Source organism: Dioscorea cayenensis, chromosome 2, assembly GCF_009730915.1.
Source record: "Dioscorea cayenensis subsp. rotundata cultivar TDr96_F1 chromosome 2, TDr96_F1_v2_PseudoChromosome.rev07_lg8_w22 25.fasta, whole genome shotgun sequence".
NCBI classification, from domain to species: domain Eukaryota; kingdom Viridiplantae; phylum Streptophyta; class Magnoliopsida; order Dioscoreales; family Dioscoreaceae; genus Dioscorea; species Dioscorea cayenensis.
In genome coordinates this window covers 99,645-117,584 of record NC_052472.1, presented here as the reverse complement: position 1 = coordinate 117,584, position 17,940 = coordinate 99,645, and the positions used below count along the sequence as shown (strand labels likewise).

General features: G+C 33.8%; 3 protein-coding genes across 3 annotated transcripts; 2 read left to right on the top strand and 1 right to left on the bottom strand.

Annotated features, from left to right (window-relative positions):
- The first annotated feature begins 1,735 nt into the window (after nucleotides 1-1,735).
- LOC120275798 (UDP-glucose flavonoid 3-O-glucosyltransferase 7-like) lies at nucleotides 1,736-15,460 on the top strand. The gene is made up of 2 exons (XM_039282507.1): nucleotides 1,736-3,233; nucleotides 15,380-15,460. Exon 1 carries the CDS (start codon nucleotides 1,826-1,828, stop codon nucleotides 3,221-3,223), a length of 1,398 nt encoding a protein of 465 aa, XP_039138441.1. The 5' UTR covers nucleotides 1,736-1,825; the 3' UTR covers nucleotides 3,224-3,233; nucleotides 15,380-15,460.
- Nucleotides 9,417-12,246, bottom strand: LOC120278983 (cytochrome P450 90B2-like). Its single transcript, XM_039285795.1, has 6 exons — nucleotides 12,172-12,246; nucleotides 11,496-11,747; nucleotides 11,278-11,370; nucleotides 11,104-11,182; nucleotides 10,894-11,000; nucleotides 9,417-9,825 (listed from the first exon to the last, which is right to left on the bottom strand). The coding sequence occupies exons 1-6, from the start codon at nucleotides 12,244-12,246 to the stop codon at nucleotides 9,589-9,591; spliced, it is 843 nt and encodes a 280-aa protein (XP_039141729.1). The 3' UTR covers nucleotides 9,417-9,588.
- Nucleotides 13,963-15,369, top strand: LOC120278978 (UDP-glucose flavonoid 3-O-glucosyltransferase 7-like). The gene has a single exon (XM_039285781.1). The coding sequence runs from the start codon at nucleotides 13,963-13,965 to the stop codon at nucleotides 15,367-15,369; it is 1,407 nt and encodes a 468-aa protein (XP_039141715.1).
- Nucleotides 15,461-17,940: the final 2,480 nt, after the last annotated feature.

The following is a 17,940-nucleotide window of genomic DNA, read 5'->3' as shown; positions in this document are numbered from 1 at the left end:
TATATATTTTCTGTCAAGCTATGTGTGCATGCTTTTTTTTATTATTTTTTTATTTTTTGTATGTCATGAATGCTCTAATTTTTTTCTATTATTTTTTTTAAATCATTTGGTGATTGGCATACGTGTCTCTTTCATGGTGTGGGACCCCCTTTTATTATTATTATTATTTTTTAAATTTTAAACATGCACGTGAATATGTATGCCTCTCATTTTTTTTCTTTTATATCATGCACATATACATGCATGCATGCATGACTTTAAAGAAAAAGAGAATGAAAAAGGAGTACATCTTTGAAATTCAGCAGCGTTTAGATTGGAAGATTCTGCAGTTGGTGATGTTCCTTTTTGAGTATGCAACAAATATAATCCTTTGTATTCCTTACCAAGTACTAGTGGCCTCTTCATTGAAGGGGCATGTAAAATGCAATATTCAGATGAAAAAGAAATTCTACAGCTTAACTGTTGAATTAATTTTCGAATGGACAACAAATTATATTGGAATTTTGGCACAAAAAGAACTTCAGTTATTATAAGGTTATCTGCTAACAAGACAGTACCAATATGAGACACAGTAACCTCAAAACCAGTGGGCAAACTGATTTGAAAGGGTGTTGGCAATAAATGAATGGTTTTGAAAAAATGTTTTGTTATGGCACGTATGGTCAGAAACTCAAGAATCAATAATCCAGATATTAAAAACAGGTTTTTGCTTGCAATTACTACTAAAAATATAAGAACCTTTAGGATCATAGAAGAAATTATTACCTGCCATAGCAACTGAAGCAGAATTAAAACTTGCAAGTGTTGCTTCATTTAGAATTCCTGAATTCTGTTGTGTAATAGAAACATTAGAACTTAGAAGTACTCTGATTCAGAAAATCCATGAGTTTACTGTATTGAGCAGTTGTCAGTTCAGGTATATGCCCAACTTCTGTGGAGAAAGAGTCAATAGTAGTTCCTGCGGCAATTCTCTTCCCTTTATTATTTTTGTTTGGAAATCCATGTAGCTCAAAGCATCTTTCCTTTGTGCGACCTGTTCTTTTGCAAAAATCACATAACAATTTCTTATAGTCAACCTTGTTCTTAAAGGATCCTTGAGATTGAATCCTATTGAATTGACTGATTGAAGAGTTTGGATCCCCTACATTCATGGAGGATGCTTCTGGAACATATGATATACCTGAACCAATCTCCCTTTCTTTTTCCTCTTGAACTAGCAAAGCATATGCCTCTCTAACTGTGGGCAATGACCTCATCATAAGAATGTGCCCTCTTACAGCAATATAACATTCATTCAAACCCATCAGTAACTGCATTAGCTTATGACTTTCATCAAACCAATTATTAATTTTTATTGCTCAAATATTCTATGAATTATATAAAAAAAAAATTGTATTATTTCTCTGAATTATGTATATTATAATAATTATTATGGATGAATTGTGTAGTATATTAATTATTTTTATCATTAGAATAGTTTTAGAACACTTGATTACCTCATTTAAAGAGTAAAGTATTGAAAGAGCTTAAATTAAAATAGTAAAATTAAAAGAATAAAATAAAATAATTATATGGATTAACATGAATATCCTATTTTTTTAACAGTAAAATGAAAAAAAAAATCAGTAATTTATTAAAAAAAAAAAGCAGTGAACAAGACAGAGTATTGATGTGATGGCTGAAACCTTGACAAGGTGTTGATGTTGTGATGGGCCTGATGGCACAAGTTGTTTTTACTACAATAATATTTTTGTAAAACCCAAAACTTTTTTCCTTTCACCATTAGGTTTCTCTTTTCTTCTACTCTCAAGTTGTCACACCCACCATGGATTCCGGCGAACCACTGCACGTCCTCTTCTTCCCCTTCTTAGCACGCAGCCACATGATCCCAATGCTTGAAACTGCCCGTCTCTTCTCCGACAACGGCATCAAGACCTCCATCGTCACCACCCCGGCCAACGCCGACCTCATCAAACCTCTACTTCACCACCATCCCTCCATCTCCCTCCATCTCATCCCCTTCCCTTCCACCACCTTCAACCTCCCTTCCGGCTGCGAAAACCTCACCGTCCTCCCTCTCCACCTCGCCAACAACTTCTTCTCCGCCGTCTTCTCCCTCCGTGACCCTCTCTCCCACCTTCTCTCCTCTCTCCACCCAGACGCCATCATCTCCGACGCTCTCTACACTTGGACAACTGAACTCGCCGGCGAGTTTCACATCCCTCGGGTTATTTTCCAGGTCACCGGTCTTTTCCCTCTCTCCGCCGCCAATGATCTCGACCTCCACCGCCCGTACAACTCCATCTCCAACGACTCTGAGCTTTTCTCGATCCCCGGCTTTCCCCACACCGTCCACTTGACCCGTTCTCAACTCCCGGAAGTCTTCAGCTTCCCTCCCATGCTCGGCTGGCTCCGAGAAGCCGAGCTTTCCAGCCATGCAGTCATCGTCAACTCTTTCTCCGCTCTTGAGCCTGACTACGCCGTTCACTACTCCAACGTCGCTCCACGTGAAGTCTTCCTCCTTGGCCCCGTCGCCATCGCCGGCCAGCCGGAGAAGAAGGAGAAGAAAGCAGAGCCATGCTTGGAATGGTTAGACGAGAAGGATGATGGTTCAGTGGTGTACGTTGGATTCGGGACGTTGAGCCGGTTCACGGCGGAGCAGATAAAGGAACTTGCTTTCGGGTTGGAGAACTCCGGCGAAGGGTTTGTTTGGGCGGTCGGGTCCGGCGAGGTGGTGGAATGGATTCCGGAGGGGTTTGAGAAGAGAGTTCAGGGACGAGGATTGGTGCTGAAAGGGTGGGTACCGCAAACGGAGATCTTGAATCACCGTGCTATCGGTGGGTTTGTTTGTCACTGTGGATGGAACTCGGTCATGGAGGCGGTGGTCGCCGGCGTGCCGGTGATCACTTGGCCGTTGCATTCTGAGCAGTTTGTGATTGAGAAGTGGATTTGTGAAGTGGTGAAGATGGGGATTCCGGCGTGGGAAGGGTTTAAGAGTGTGAAGGATGAGGAGAAGGTGGTGTTTCCGGCGACGGCGGTGGCGGCGGCGGTCAAGAAGTTGATGGGTTCCGGCGAGGAGGTGGTGGAGATAAGGAAGAGGGTGGCGGAGCTTGCGAAGCTTGCAAGCATTGCAGTGGCAGAGGGGGGCACGTCGAAGGAGGATCTCAGCCGTTTGATTGATGGGCTTGTTGCATGGCGTGATAACCGCCGTCCGATCAAATAGAGATGTTTATTTGTGTTAGGGACGTTCGTCTCCTATTTATCGAATTAAATAAAATCCATTGAATATTATTTTCTTTTATGTTAATAAATATTTTAAAAAATTAAATATTTTAAGTAAAAATAAACTTTAAATAAAAGAAACATGGGTAATAATAGATAAGGAAATTGATAAATAAAATTCACAATACATGGATTTTTATTAGTGCACTTCAGCCATGCATTGGATTGGAAGGAGTGTGCATGTGAATCAAATGTTTTAACCACAGTTGAGATAATTAATGAAATTTGTTGATTTAAAAGTCATTTAGTACCATGAAATAATAGTTTTTTTTTTTTTAAAAAAAAAATCCCCTCATTACCCAAATAACACTAAATATAATATAAGAATCCCTTCGGTTTCTTATCTATAGATATAAATTAAACTTAGATGATTAAAATAATAAAAATGACTATAGTATACTAGTACTGATCCAAAAAAATTACCCTAAAATCATATAGCTGTCCAACAAAGAAAAATTAGAAAGATAAATAGTGAATAATGAGACTAAGAAAAAAATATATAATGTAGTTCTAACAAAAATTAATCAAAAAAATTGATAATTTAGATATTATTACTTTCGTCCCATGTTCATCTTAACTATTTCACAAAGAGTAAGAAAAATAATTAAAATTAAAAAAGTTTAGAATATTTACCTTATCTTTCTATTTCATTAATTTTTTGCTAACTTATAAATTGAATGATAAAGTTAAATTTAAAAATTATCATAGAAACTAATTAAGTGAATAGATAATTAACAAAAAAAATTAACTTGATATTTCACCTTTTACCTCATTACAAGTGTTCACCTTAACTAATGTACAAAAGATAAGAAGGATAGTTAGAATTAAAAACTTTATAAATATTTAACTAAAATTATGCATTTAATGGTAAAGTTAAACCTAAAAATTAACACAAAAATTAGTTATATAAATATTAATTTTCTTTTTTACTTAATTAAAAATAAATTTCTTCCCAAAAAAAATATGAAATTCACTGCTAATCCTTCCAGTGGACATGACTATTTATTTTGATTAAAAAAAAAAGAAATAACAAAATAATCTATGATAATATGGTTTTATTATGACATTTAATATAAAGCTTTGTATATTATTTTTAAAAATATATAATATTTTTTTTTAAAAATTAACATTATTATTTACGTGAAAATTATTATTTTTTGACCGACGGTGGTTTGGTTCAGATAAAAAATTTACGCAAAACGAGAATAAATATTATTGAGTTTGTAAGTGCATTTTATATATGTTTAAATAGGAGTGCATATCAAAAAGTATTAAAAAAATTATTATTTTTTTGGATACGCTGTAATGCGGTAAAGCTAACCGTATCGTGATCCGTAATGAAAAAAAATATTTAATAGATCTATCCACTAGTATTAATTTTATAATTTTTTCCTTGGTTTTTATTTATTATTTAATATTTAAATATTTAAATATCATTTTTATTTTTTAATTATAATTCTCGAAGTTTGTAGCCAATGTCATTTTCTGTGCGTTGTAAGTTTTAAAGTCGATGGATCTGAATCCAGACATTGTGCATGTGAATGTCTTAATGAAGAACTAATTAAATATTTTGCATTTGCACCCTTGCCAGATTTCAAATTTACAACATCAATTATTTTAAATCCATAACAAAAAGGCAAGTATTAACAATTCTGATCACATATGGCAAACCTTGCCAAAAAAAAAAACTCACTCTGGTTTTTTTTAATACTTGTTAAATTTTGGAACTCTTCTATATATATTTTTAATTTATTACATTAGAAATTTTATGCGGTATTAAATAATTTTTTTTTTCAAATTTACCCTTTAATTTAATTTACTTATACAATTTTTAATAAATCACAATCAACTAAACATTAAATCATATACTCCACTTTGTGTGGTTTTAAATAAGAGTAGTTTTGAAAACTAATAAATTTTTTTATAAAATATAGGTAATCAACTAATTTTTCTTAATCGGTGTAAATTAAGTATATGTGACAAGTAAAAATGAATGGAGGGAGCAATATAATATTTTGAGTTATCGCTTAATTGTTTGAATTTTTGTTTATTATTTGGCTTCTCCGTCTGAAGTACTAATTACAAAGCATACAACACCCCATTCAACAATTCATTTCAGCTAACAAATGAAAAGAACAGATATTGATGGTAAGATAAACCTTCAAGAATTGCCTCATAAATTACACCCCAAATTCTAATTCTGCCATATTGTTCTTGATTCCAATCTATATTAATAGACAAATATGATGGATTTAATGGGTATAAACCCTAGTTCAAACCCTGGATCTTCTTGTTTGGAGATTGCTTAGGAACAAAAAAAGTGGCGGAAGCGTACCTGATCACACGCAAAGAAGGGAGATGGGAATCTTAATTCAGAAAACCTAATTCTGAATCTCAATTGTTGCATGCTCTGTCAGGGACCACACCCTATTTATAAGAAATCTTTATGGGGCTAATTACAAATCTGCCCATCATAGATTTGACAATTTTGCCCCCAGAAATTCTACACAACATATGATTAATATGTATATCCACATATTTAAAATTAGATAATTATGACCAAATTCAAACTTGAATCAAATCACAATTTGGGTACATTCAAAATTTGAATATAATAAGATATACACAATTATAAACATTAGTTGTGTACGTTTACATATGTACATAAATCTTTATATCCCTATATATTGTGTGGTTCACAACTCAACAAAATAATAACTATAACATGAGGATAACATAAATTAAATATAGCATCATAACAAATAAAAAATATAGCATCATAACAAGTCATATCAAATAAAAAATATTTCAATTATATGTGATTTTGTGCACAAATGTGGTAATGAACAAAAAAAAAAAGACAATGCTACAAGGACACTTTGCAAAAGAGGGGTCACAAATATGGTAATGAACAAAAAAGACAAGATAATAATTATGCTACAAGGACACTTTGGAAGAGAGGGGTCATAAATATGGTAATGAACAAAAAAGACAAGATAATAATTATGCTACAAGGACACTTTGGAAGAGAGGGGCCACAAATATGGTAATGAACAAAAAGACAAGACACTTTGGAAAGAGGAGGGGGTCCCTTGGCCTTTGCCCCATCTTATATATATATACTTATACACACATATATCACATATATATATATATACATATATATATATATTATATTTATATTTCTAATTAATATAAATGTATTTATATATTTATATTTAATATAATCTTGGATCATGTAGATTTATTTTTTATATTCTATCGTAACAAGTTGATTCACTCTATTGAAAATTTACTCTAATGATTTTTCTATATAATAAGTTTAAAAAAAAAACAACTTTATAATAAATTTTGATTTTGTTGAATGTCATAATTTTGTGAGTCTTACTATTGAACTAATTAAAACTAGAATGTATTTTGTCGAATGATTCAACTTTTATTTAGTAGTGATAGTTGTTAGCCGTATATATATTTTATATTTTTTAAAATATTAATTATTATTTAGTTTGAATTAATATAAAAAATTTCATATTTAAATTGAAGCTAGATTGGATTTGACCGAATAATTCAACTCTTATCTTATAGTGATATAATCGTGGTATATTTTTTGAAATATTAATTATTATAATTTTAAATTTGAAGTAATATAATTTTTAAAAAATTAAAATTAGCACCCCTTGATTTTGGCTCTAGTTCCGCCATTGTTCAGACAAAAATATTAAATGTTTTGTTATGGATTAATTTTAACTCATGTTTGGTCCAATTTAAAAATTAATGGAGTTGCCAATGACCACTTGGTCTATTGGCATCGGGTCTCTTGCGTATGGTGTTCACCTCGAGTGTCGAGCGTGGCTCCCCGAGTTCGATCCTCATCTCGCGTAAGATGAGGGGCACGGTTCGGTGGTGAGCGCTGCTCCCCCACGTGTTCGTCCCTGGGTTCCAGCGCTTGATGCCTTTCTCAAAAAAAAAAAAATCAAAACATTATGAAAATTAAGAACATAGCTGTTAAGTCTGATGACGTGGATTGACATTATATGACAAGCCAAATGGTGAAATGGCATGAGAATGATGATGTGACTAGAAATGACTCATAAAAAAAAGGTGACTAGGATGATGATGTGGCAAAACATGAGTTCATGACATGTGATGAAGATCTAGGTGGAGATTTTATGAAAATCAAGGTTGAATATAAACTATATTTGGTAAGTGTATCAAACTATATTTGGTTGAAGATAAACAAGAGTTCATGACATGAGTTCTCAATACAATCATGTGATGATAAACTATCTTTGGTAAGTGTATCAAACTATAGGATCTCTTCAAGAAAGGTAAGTTTTATTTTAGGTATGATTATCTATCCTTGGTAAGATCCGGGATAATTATTCATATCTTTGATAGAGCTCTTTTTTTAAAAAAATCTATTTGAAGAGAGAGAGGAATATTCTATTATTGGGAAGAGTTCAAGATCATGAAGATTATATGAAGCTATTAGAAGACACAAGTTAAACTTGGCATGAAGAAGACACAAGGTTTAGTTTGGTGTAAAGCTATTTGAAGACACAAACTAAATAAGGTAAAGACATGCCAAAGAGATCATCATGACCATATTTAGCATCATTAATTGAAGAAAGATCTAAGATCTATCTAAGGGCGGAACTATTCATGGAGACTAGTCATGTATGGAGATTGATTGAAGATTGCATAAGATATGATTAGAGATTTGGAGATCTAAGCATGGATGATTAAAGATCATGCTTGAAGATATTAAAGACTACACTTGGATGAAGATGAGATCAAGTTTAGTAACAATATTTCATGTGCAAAAGAAGATCATTTGGGAAGACCAAACTTGGGCCAAGTTTGAAAAGAAGATCGGGAGATCTTCGGTGGCTATCTTTGGTGAGATGGTCATGTGTGCCTTGGTGGGCACGTCCCTCGGGAGAGGGAGACCTTCTGAAGTGACTTGAGGAAGGAAGCAGCTACAAGCTGGAGGAGCTCGGGTCGAGTCAACTGCTACGAGGCAGACTTAAGGAATCGGGAGGTTGAAGGTCGCAAATTCGGGTGCATCTAGCTATAACTCAGTCATGTTCAGTAAGGTGAGCCATGTTGCAACTGGGTGTTGCAACATCTAACTTTGAAAGGTGTCCAAGTTAAGAAGCCGCGGAGAATTCTAAAAGAGGTAACTTTATTAGACGTCGGTGCGTCTATATAAGAGATCCTGCTTGAAGATTTAAGATGAGCCAAACAGTGAGAGACTCTTCGGTGAGAGTTGAGAGTGTGGCCATCGGGCAATCTTGAAAGGATATTCTTTATATTGAGAGAGTGAGTAAGTGTTGTACTCCTTATTCCTATACCTCTTTTAGTAGATTGTTTCTCCGGGCCTGACCCCCAGATGTAGGTAAAGTTGTGCCGAACTGGGTTACCAATTTGCTTGTCTCTTTTATATTGTTTTGATTGTGTGTGAGTGTTTGATCTTTGAGTAAGTTTTTGAGTAAACTTAGCACATCACACCCCCCACCGGAACCATCAATAACAATCTCAAATTTTCAATTACAGTAAGAACATAGCTTTTTCATTACATCACAATGGTGAATTGGCGTAGAGACAAAATCATGACATTATAAAAGTTAAAACATAAAGAAAAAAAAAATGAAAATCAAAGATTTTATTGTTAGTTTTATAAAATTTATAAATTGGAACTTTTACTAATGTTATATTCCCTATTTAACTAAATAGAAACCATTATTTTACTGTTAAGATAAACGTTATAATCTAAGAGAAACACATTATGCATTCATGGCGGGGTCTATATGAAAATTAATTACTTAATTAAAAAACCATGAATCTCGTGAAAACAAAAAGACTATCAATTATTAGCTCCAGGTTACCTGATAGAAGATTTATTTACTCGTTTTGATCCTTGAAATATCTTCTGGCGTGCATATATATAATAAGACTCTAATCGTCTCATGTGACATCTGACAGAATTAATAAATCACAGTTGTTAAATTATCTTACATGTCTATGACACCTTTTTATGAGGGAGCACTTATCATCTTTGTCCAAAAAATAAAAGCGTAGAAAAAACAAAGCCGTGAAGCATCATCAAAATTCATTATAAATAAAGCAGTCGGTTGAACAAAGCTTCACTCAATGATAAATATAGATAAATTGATACATAGATAGCACAAGGAAAATATTAAGCATGCATGCACCCATGGACGTGGTTTCTCCAATACAACAACATAAAGATAACATAATAATATATATAATCCCAAGTTAAGTGATCATATATTATCTCTAGCTTCATGCTTCATGGTTGTGATCAATTGCATGGACTTTGATTGGCAAGTGTTTAGGGAACCCTAGAAATGGGAAGGATACAGGGTAGTCATGCTCAGCCAATTCCCAGGTGAACTTCTGAACAAGGTGATGCAAGAACACAGCCATCTCCATCTTAGCAAGCTCGGCACCCGGGCATAGACGAGGACCGCCGCTGAATGACATTATACTATTGTTCTTCGATGTCGCCGTTGAAATTGTCTGTAACCAAGAAAAATGCACATAGTTAAACGGATTCAGTGCGACCCAAAAAATTAAGGTTTATTTTTGTAAGTCAATTACCCATCTGAGTTCGTAGTAAATTAACACAAGCTCATAATCATTGAGTTGTTTAAAGGTCAATCTGGGTTCAACTGTTCAAATAAGAAATGGTTTTAGTATAGGTACATACTATAAGTTTCAGTAAGATTTTGTTAATTTGAGTTTTGGTAGAACCTAAATTATGTGGTTTACAAAGCACCATTTTATGTTAAGGTAGTGTTTGTTTGGGGGAATTTAAAGTTACATTTAATTTTAAAAATCCAGTTTTTATTCAACATGATTTTAAAAACCCATGTAACTCAAACTACATCCAATAAGAGATTTGGTTTTACACCCAAATTGGGCGTAAGTCGAAATCCCGAGAGTTGAAAATCCTTATATGATATATATATATATATGTGTGTGTGTGTGTGTGTATATATATGTATATATATTAATATATGCATATGCATATACACATATACATACACTTATACACATGTGTTTTCTAATTCCAAATTTACAAATCTTTCCAAATAAAAAAAAAAGTTTATAATATAGTAATTTCAGTTACACCCAACCAAACACAAGATTTGACTAAACTGTGTTTTGAAAATTAAGTATTTCCAGCTACATTGTAATTAAAAATCCACTGCATTTAGAATTACATCCAACTAAACTCTCACTAAGAGTATGTTGTGGTGTGTTTACTAATCCATTGGAGTGGAGAAATTTTGTCCAACTTAAATGATTATTTCTTTATTAGTATATTAGTGCAAGTTACTATAATTATTCGTTTTATAACCAATCTTGTTCTTCTAACTAAATAAAATATAACCCTAAAATGACTACACTCTCATACAAATTTTTAGATTGTTAAAAATGCACTAAAACGGTATATTACTATATAAAGTAAAGATATATTGTCAAAAATATCTATTCCATAAATTAATTTTTTTTATTCTTAAGAGACAAAGTACCAATCCAAAAAAAAAACAAAGGCCACATGACAATAAAGACAGAACAAACCTCCCATCTCCAGGGATTGTAGGACTGTGGATCATCGTAAATGGAAGGGTCCAAATGAGCTGAGGAGATTATTGGTACAACTTCCCATCCACATGGAATTTCATAACCTTCATCATTCACAAAAGAAGTGATTACCAAATCTTCTAGAAGAATACCTCTTTGCTAAAAATGAAAAAACAAAACTAAGAAAAATATCTTAATTAGTATCACCTTTGTATTGGACATCCTTAATGGCCTTTCTGTGCAAGAACTTCACAATGTTGTCTAGCCTCAGAGTTTCATTGATCACCTTCATGTATTACAAGTGCAATTTTTCTCATTAATCAAAATGATTAATTATTTTAAAAAAAAAAAAAAGAAAGCTGCATGTTAAGAAGTAATTACACAGTGAGTGAACTCCATCTGCTTGTAATCATCCCAAGTTAGCCCACTCTCTCCTTTCTCCTTCTTCATCTTGGCTATATTCATGTGCTCCTCCTAAAACCATACAATAAATACAAAAGCATTAACCAACTAATCTCCAACAAAGCATGAACCATATATATATATATAGAAAGATATGCATGAAAAGGTTTATAGTGTGTATATATAAATATATATACTCGGAGTTGTTGAAGAGCTTTGGGAGAAGACTCAAGGAAAAAGATGGCAAGAGAAATGGCAGCGGAGGAGGTTTCATGGCCGGCAAAGAGCATGCTGAGAATGAGATCAAGAATTTGGTCTCTTGTGATGTTCGATTGAGCAGCAACAGATGCAAGAAGGTCATCTTCTTCAAGACCTTCACATCCTTTCTTCACCTTCTCCACCCTTTCATCCAGCTTTTGTCCCATTATTTTCAGGATTATGGACCTTGACTGCAAAAAGATGCAAAATAATTTTATGAATCTCAATACAATAACAAGGAAAGTAAGAGCTAGCAGTAAAATATATATTATTTCCTTTTTCTTTATTTTGCTATTTTGTTCTTTTTTAAAATTAAAAAAAAAAAAAGCTTTTAATAATGCAGTACTGATGATGAGTAATATTTGATTAAGAAATTCTCAAGTGGTTGTAATCTTTTATTGGATAAAAATATATAGACATTCTAAAAAAGGCCATCTACACTAATATCAGCTTCCTCTACTTTTTCGGCAGCAACGACATTCACTTCTGTCACCCTCGAGGAGATGTTTGGCCGTCACCACTAAAACCCTCAAAACCCTTTTTTGGCTTCCTTTTAGACTAGGTGGAGAAGAAGCATGTCTCTTGTCTCCTTCTACCTTTCTCTAGACGAGGGACCCTGATAACACGTGTCCGTGGCTTTTTCCAGAACACGCTACCTCCGACTAACGAGGAATGTTGAGTTGTCTCCATTGGCTGACTCGAATGACACCTTTAATGTAGTTTGTCCAACGTGGCATAAAGCACAAGTTTTGAATGCTGACTGTGTAAATATGGCTGCCACATCAGCTTAGGTTCGTCGAATTAGCTAGGGTGGCCTGTCGGAGTAACACAAACCAAACCTGAGCATCCTCACTGATGCAAATTAAAACTGGGTTACGCGAAAGAAACAAGGGCAAACCTGGGTAACCCCAAAAAATATTTACTCCAAACAGATCATTTATTTATTTTATTTATTTATTTTTCTCCTATGAATTTAATGTTACCTACTACTTATGTTCATTTAAATCCTTGACAGGCATATATTAATTAGACATGTGATCTTCCACCATTTAGAAATCTTATCATATTCTATAATTTAATACTCCTTCCGTTTCTTTTTACTTATCACCTCGTTTCTTTTTACTTATCACCTCCTTTCGTTCTTTTTTACTTATCATGATTTAGAGATCTTTTTTGTTTTTTTAATGTGTTACATTAGAAATTTTGTGCAGTTTTTCAAATTTACCCTTTAATTAAATGTACTTATATAATTTTCAATAAATCACAATCAACTAAGTATTGAATTATATACTTTACTAGTAGAGTTTTAAATAGAGGTAATTTTGAAAACTAATAGAAATTTTTATAAAATATAGGTGGTCAACTCATTTTAATCAAATTTTTTTAATTGGTACGAATTAAATAAATGTGACAAGTAAAAACGGAATGAGTAATAAATAAAAAACACAATGATATTTAAAATTTTAATTATATATATATATTAATTTTTAAAATATCTTAAGTATAAATTTAATATGTAAAATTTTAGTTTTATATGATTTTAAAAAATATAAAATATTTAAAAAAAATCCTAATGATAATCCTCTCACACTAGGTTGGGACTCACCAAAAAATTACAAAAAATAAATCACTTCCATGGGGATTCACAAAAAAGTGAATTCTCTCTTACTTCTCCCTCATTTCTTATCTTCCTTCTTCCCCGCTGTTTTTTCTCACCGCTGTACCGAATACCCGTTAGATTTGCCAAATCAATCAGTAGATTTTGAGTAAATCAGCAAGATCACTCAGCTTTTTAATCAGATTATTTTAAAGTCGAGTCAAAAAGTGATCAGTAATTAGACCGTCATCCTGGTTTCTGATAAAAAAACTAATCAGATTAATCCGAGTTATTTCAAATTTAACAATATTGACAGAAATCCTAAAGATTAATCTTATGGTCGTTGGACAAAGACGTGTCTAGTTGATGTATGCTACCACAAATAAAAATTAAAAAAAAAATCTGCCTCACAAAAAATTACTACCGAGCAATTAAAAAATACTAATTTTTTTAACAAAAGATCTGATGAATCTGGTGTAGAAGAATCCAACCTTCCACCTCCTCTCACCAATATGCCACGGTGCTAGTTTGTATCTAGCTTTTTTGGAAAACAAACAAAATAAAATTAATTATGTTCAAATTAAAAAAAAAAAAAAATCCAAGTCCCAATAAAGATGAGGGCAGCACGTGACAGAAAACCTAATAATAAAATAAACACCAATAAAAACTTTTTTATTTCATTGTTAGATTTCATTTCTTCTAAGTAGAATACTAATATTTTTGTAAAACCCAAAACTTTTCCTTTCACCATTAGATTTCTTTTTTCTTCTACTCTCAAGTTGTCACACAGCTGCGAGCTCAAGCCCACCATGGATTCCGGCGAACCACTGCACGTCCTCTTCTTCCCCTTCTTAACACGTAGCCACATGATCCCAATGCTTGAAACCGCCCGTCTCTTCTCCGAAAACGGCATCAAGACCTCCATTGTCACCACCCCGGCCAACGCCGACCTCATCAAACCTCTACTTCACCACCATCCCTCCATCTCCCTCCATCTCATCCCCTTTCCTTCGACCACCTTCAACCTCCCTTCCGGCTGCGAAAATCTCACCGCCGTCCCTGTCCACCTCACCACCGACTTCTTCTCCGCCGCCTTCAACCTCCGTGACCCTTTCTCCCACCTTCTCTCCTCTCTCCGCCCTGACGCCATCATCTCCGACGCTATCTACACTTGGACAACTGAACTCGCCGGCGAGTTTCACATCCCTCGGGTTATTTTCCAGGTCACCGGTCTTTTCCCTCTCTCCGCCACCAATGATCTCGACCTCCACCTCCACCACCCGTCGTACAAGTCCATCTCCGACGACTCTGAGCTTTTCTCGATCCCCGGCTTTCCCCACACCGTCCATTTCACCCGTTCTCAACTCCCGGAAGTCTTCGCCTTCCCTCCCATGCTCGGCTGGCAACGAGAAGCCGAGCTTTCCAGCCATGCAGTCATCGTCAACTCCTTCTCCGCTCTTGAGCCTGACTACGCCGTTCACTACTCCAACGTCGCTCCACGTGAAGTCTTCCTCCTTGGCCCCGTCGCCATCGCCGGCCAGCCGGAGAAGAAGGAGAAGAAAGCAGAGCCATGCTTGGAATGGTTAGACGAGAAGGATGATGGTTCAGTCGTGTACGTTGGGTTCGGGACGTTGAGCCGGTTCACGGCGGAGCAGATAAAGGAACTGGCTTTCGGGTTGGAGAACTCCGGCGAGGGGTTTGTTTGGGCGGTCGGCTCCGGCGAGGTGGTGGAGTGGATTCCGGAGGGGTTTGAGAAGAGAGTTCAGGGACGAGGGTTGGTGGTGAAAGGGTGGGCACCGCAAACGGAGATCTTGAACCACCGTGCTGTCGGTGGGTCTGTTTGTCACTGTGGATGGAACTCGGTCATGGAGGCGGTGGTCGCCGGCTTGCCGGTGATCACTTGGCCGTTGTATTATGAGCAGTTTTTGGTTGAGAAGTGGATTTGTGAGGTGGTGAAGATGGGGATTCCGGCGTGGGAAGGGTTTAAGAGTGTGAAGGATGAGGAGAAGGTGGTGTTTCCGGCGACGGCGGTGGCGACGGCGGTCAAGAGGTTGATGGGTTCCGGCGAGGAGGTGGTGGAGATGAGGAAGAGGGTGGCGGAGCTGGCGAAGCTTGCAAGGATGGCAGTGGCAGAGGGGGGCACGTCGAATCAGGATCTCAGCCGTTTGATTGATGGGCTTGTTGCATGGCGTGATAACCGCCGTCCGATCAAATAGAGATGTTTATTTGTGTTAGGGACGTTGGCCACTTGGCCTCCTATTTATCGAATTAAATAAAATCCATTGAGGATTATTTCTTTTATGGTAACAGTTGTGGGCTGCTTTTTTTTCACCTGGCATTTTATTGGGATTAGACCAGTTAAAAAAATGTATCACAAATCAAATTTAATTTTTTATGACTTCAAAGAATTATGGGTCCATAACTTCTATTAGGGGCAAGTTCTTAATATTAATTAGACATTGTCTTAGGAATCTCCAATTAAGAAATAAGTGTGAATAAAGAATCAATCTTCATTCATTTAGAATCACCTTGACAATTATCTTGACTTTATGGACTATGACTCCCGAACTCGTGTCCTCGACATTTTGCATTTTTGGATTTGATTCGCGATCTCGAGTTTGATTTGAATTTCAAATTACGACTTCTCGCTGATTAATCATAAAACTCATTTTCGACTTTTCATAATCTTCTGACCCTATGCTGTAAGCTCCCTTCTTCACTTGTGAAACTCTTTGGGGGGCTTTGACTTTCGATGTCTTGAATCTTGAAACCGATGAGTTCAATTGTCCTACTTTTTTTTATAGATTTTCAAATATCGACTCATGAAATCTTTTCGTGTCTTTCGACTTTTGATGCCTCTGACTCGAAATTTCAATTGTCGATTTGTATGGATTTTTAAGTCTTGACTTTTTTCATATTTTAAGTCTTAACTTGGTTGCTTTGGTTTTGATTATATATATATATATATATATATATGTATTTCATAATTTGTCGCTACACGTGCGTCATCATCGCGTTGCATGTCTGATTACTGTCTTGAAATATCTCACGACAGCCTTAAAATTCTTCAAGTGGACATGATTATTTATTTTGATACCGTAAAAAAAAAAAAGAAATAACAAAATAATCTGTGACACTATGATTTTATTATGGCATTCAATATAGAGCTTTGTATATTATTAAAAATAATATACAAAGCTCTATATTTAAATATATTTTAAAATTTTTAATTTTTATATATATTTTTTTAAATTTTTTTAAAAATATTTTTAAGTATAAATTTAATATTTAAAAATTTTTAGTTTTTATACGATTTTTAAAAAAAGTATAAAATATTAAAAAAATCCTAACAATGATCCTCTCACCCTAGGTTGGAACTCACAAAAAAATTACAAAAAATAAATCACTTCGATCGGGATTCAAAAAAAAGTGGATTCTCTTTTACTTCTCCCTCATTTCTTATCTTCCTTCTTTCTCGTTTCTTTCTCACCGCCGCTATTCCGAATACCCGTTAGATTTGATCAGATAAATTATTTTTTTGAGTAAATCTGCAAGATCACTCAGGTTTTTAATCAGATTATTTTTTTAAAGTCAAGTCAAAATGTGTAATTCAATAATTAGACCGGCATTATGGTTGGTTCCTGATTTGTTTGATCAAACTAATCAGATTAATCCAGGTTAGTCCAAATTTAACAATATTGACAGAAATCCAAAAGATTAATTTTTTGGTCGTTGGATAAAGATGTGTCTAGTTGATGTATGCTACCATAAATAAAAAAATTAAAAAAAAAAAAATCTTCCTCACAAAAAATTACTGTCGGAGCAATTAAAACATACTTATTTTTTTAACAAAAGATCTGATGAATCTGGTAGTAGATAAATCCAACCTTCCACCTCCTCTTGCCAATATGCCACAGTGCTAGTTTGTGTCTAGCTTTTTTGAAAACTAATAAAATAAAATTAATTATGTTCAAATTAAAAAAAAATTCCAATCCCAATAATGATGAGGGAAGCACGTGACAGAAAACCTAATAATAAAATAAACAGCTATAAAAACTATTCTTTTTACTAATAATGTTTCATTTCTTCTATGCAAGGTTGTCAGACACGGCCCGGATAATGACCCGACTAAATCTAAGGGTCAGCGGTCAATGGGTTCAACCGGGTCGAACCGGGATTGAACCGGGTTCAGTAATTAAATATAAAAAAATATTATAATAATTAATAAAGAGCAAATATAATATTAAACCCATAATTATATTCTAAAAACCTACTCAAATTTGATATTTAAATTGATAAATGACCTTATATACAGTAGAGTTTTCTAATTATGTCATTTATTTTTATATTTTTTAAATATTTAGAAATTTAATATATTAATATATAATTATCGAACTTCTCGGTGTTGTTTATTTATTTGTTTATTGGTTGATTTTGTTAAAATGAATAAGAAATTAATTCACTAATTCTTACGTCTCAATTGAGTTTTAATTTTGTTTTTAATTTTCATATATTTTTTATTTAATTATAATACTTTAATTTTATATTTTCATAATAAAATTACACTTATTTATTGTTTTATTTTCTTAATAAATTAAATTTTTTAGAAAATATTTACATAACACATTAATATATTTTATTGTTAAATGTTAATTTTTGTTGGTATTATTATGATATATATATATTGTAATTCTATTTATTGATTATAAATTATACATTAATATTAATAAATATAGATGATTTTGTAGTTTCTAATGAGAAAATAATAATAAATTATTATTTATTAT

Excerpts from the sequence above, each read along its gene's own strand:
- LOC120275798 (XM_039282507.1), top strand. The coding sequence starts at position 1,826 with ATGGATTCCGGCGAACCACTGCACGTCCTCTTCTTCCCCTTCTTAGCA.
- LOC120278983 (XM_039285795.1), bottom strand. The coding sequence starts at position 12,246 with ATGGAGACAACTCAACATTCCTCGTTAGTCGGAGGTAGCGTGTTCTGG. Across the intron at positions 11,371-11,495 it reads AAGCTCTTCAACAACTCCGA|GAGGAGCACATGAATATAGC; the intron begins GTATATATATTT and ends GTATGGTTTTAG. Across the intron at positions 9,826-10,893 it reads ACAATCCCTGGAGATGGGAG|ACAATTTCAACGGCGACATC; the intron begins GTTTGTTCTGTC and ends TCTTGGTTACAG.
- LOC120278978 (XM_039285781.1), top strand. The coding sequence starts at position 13,963 with ATGGATTCCGGCGAACCACTGCACGTCCTCTTCTTCCCCTTCTTAACA.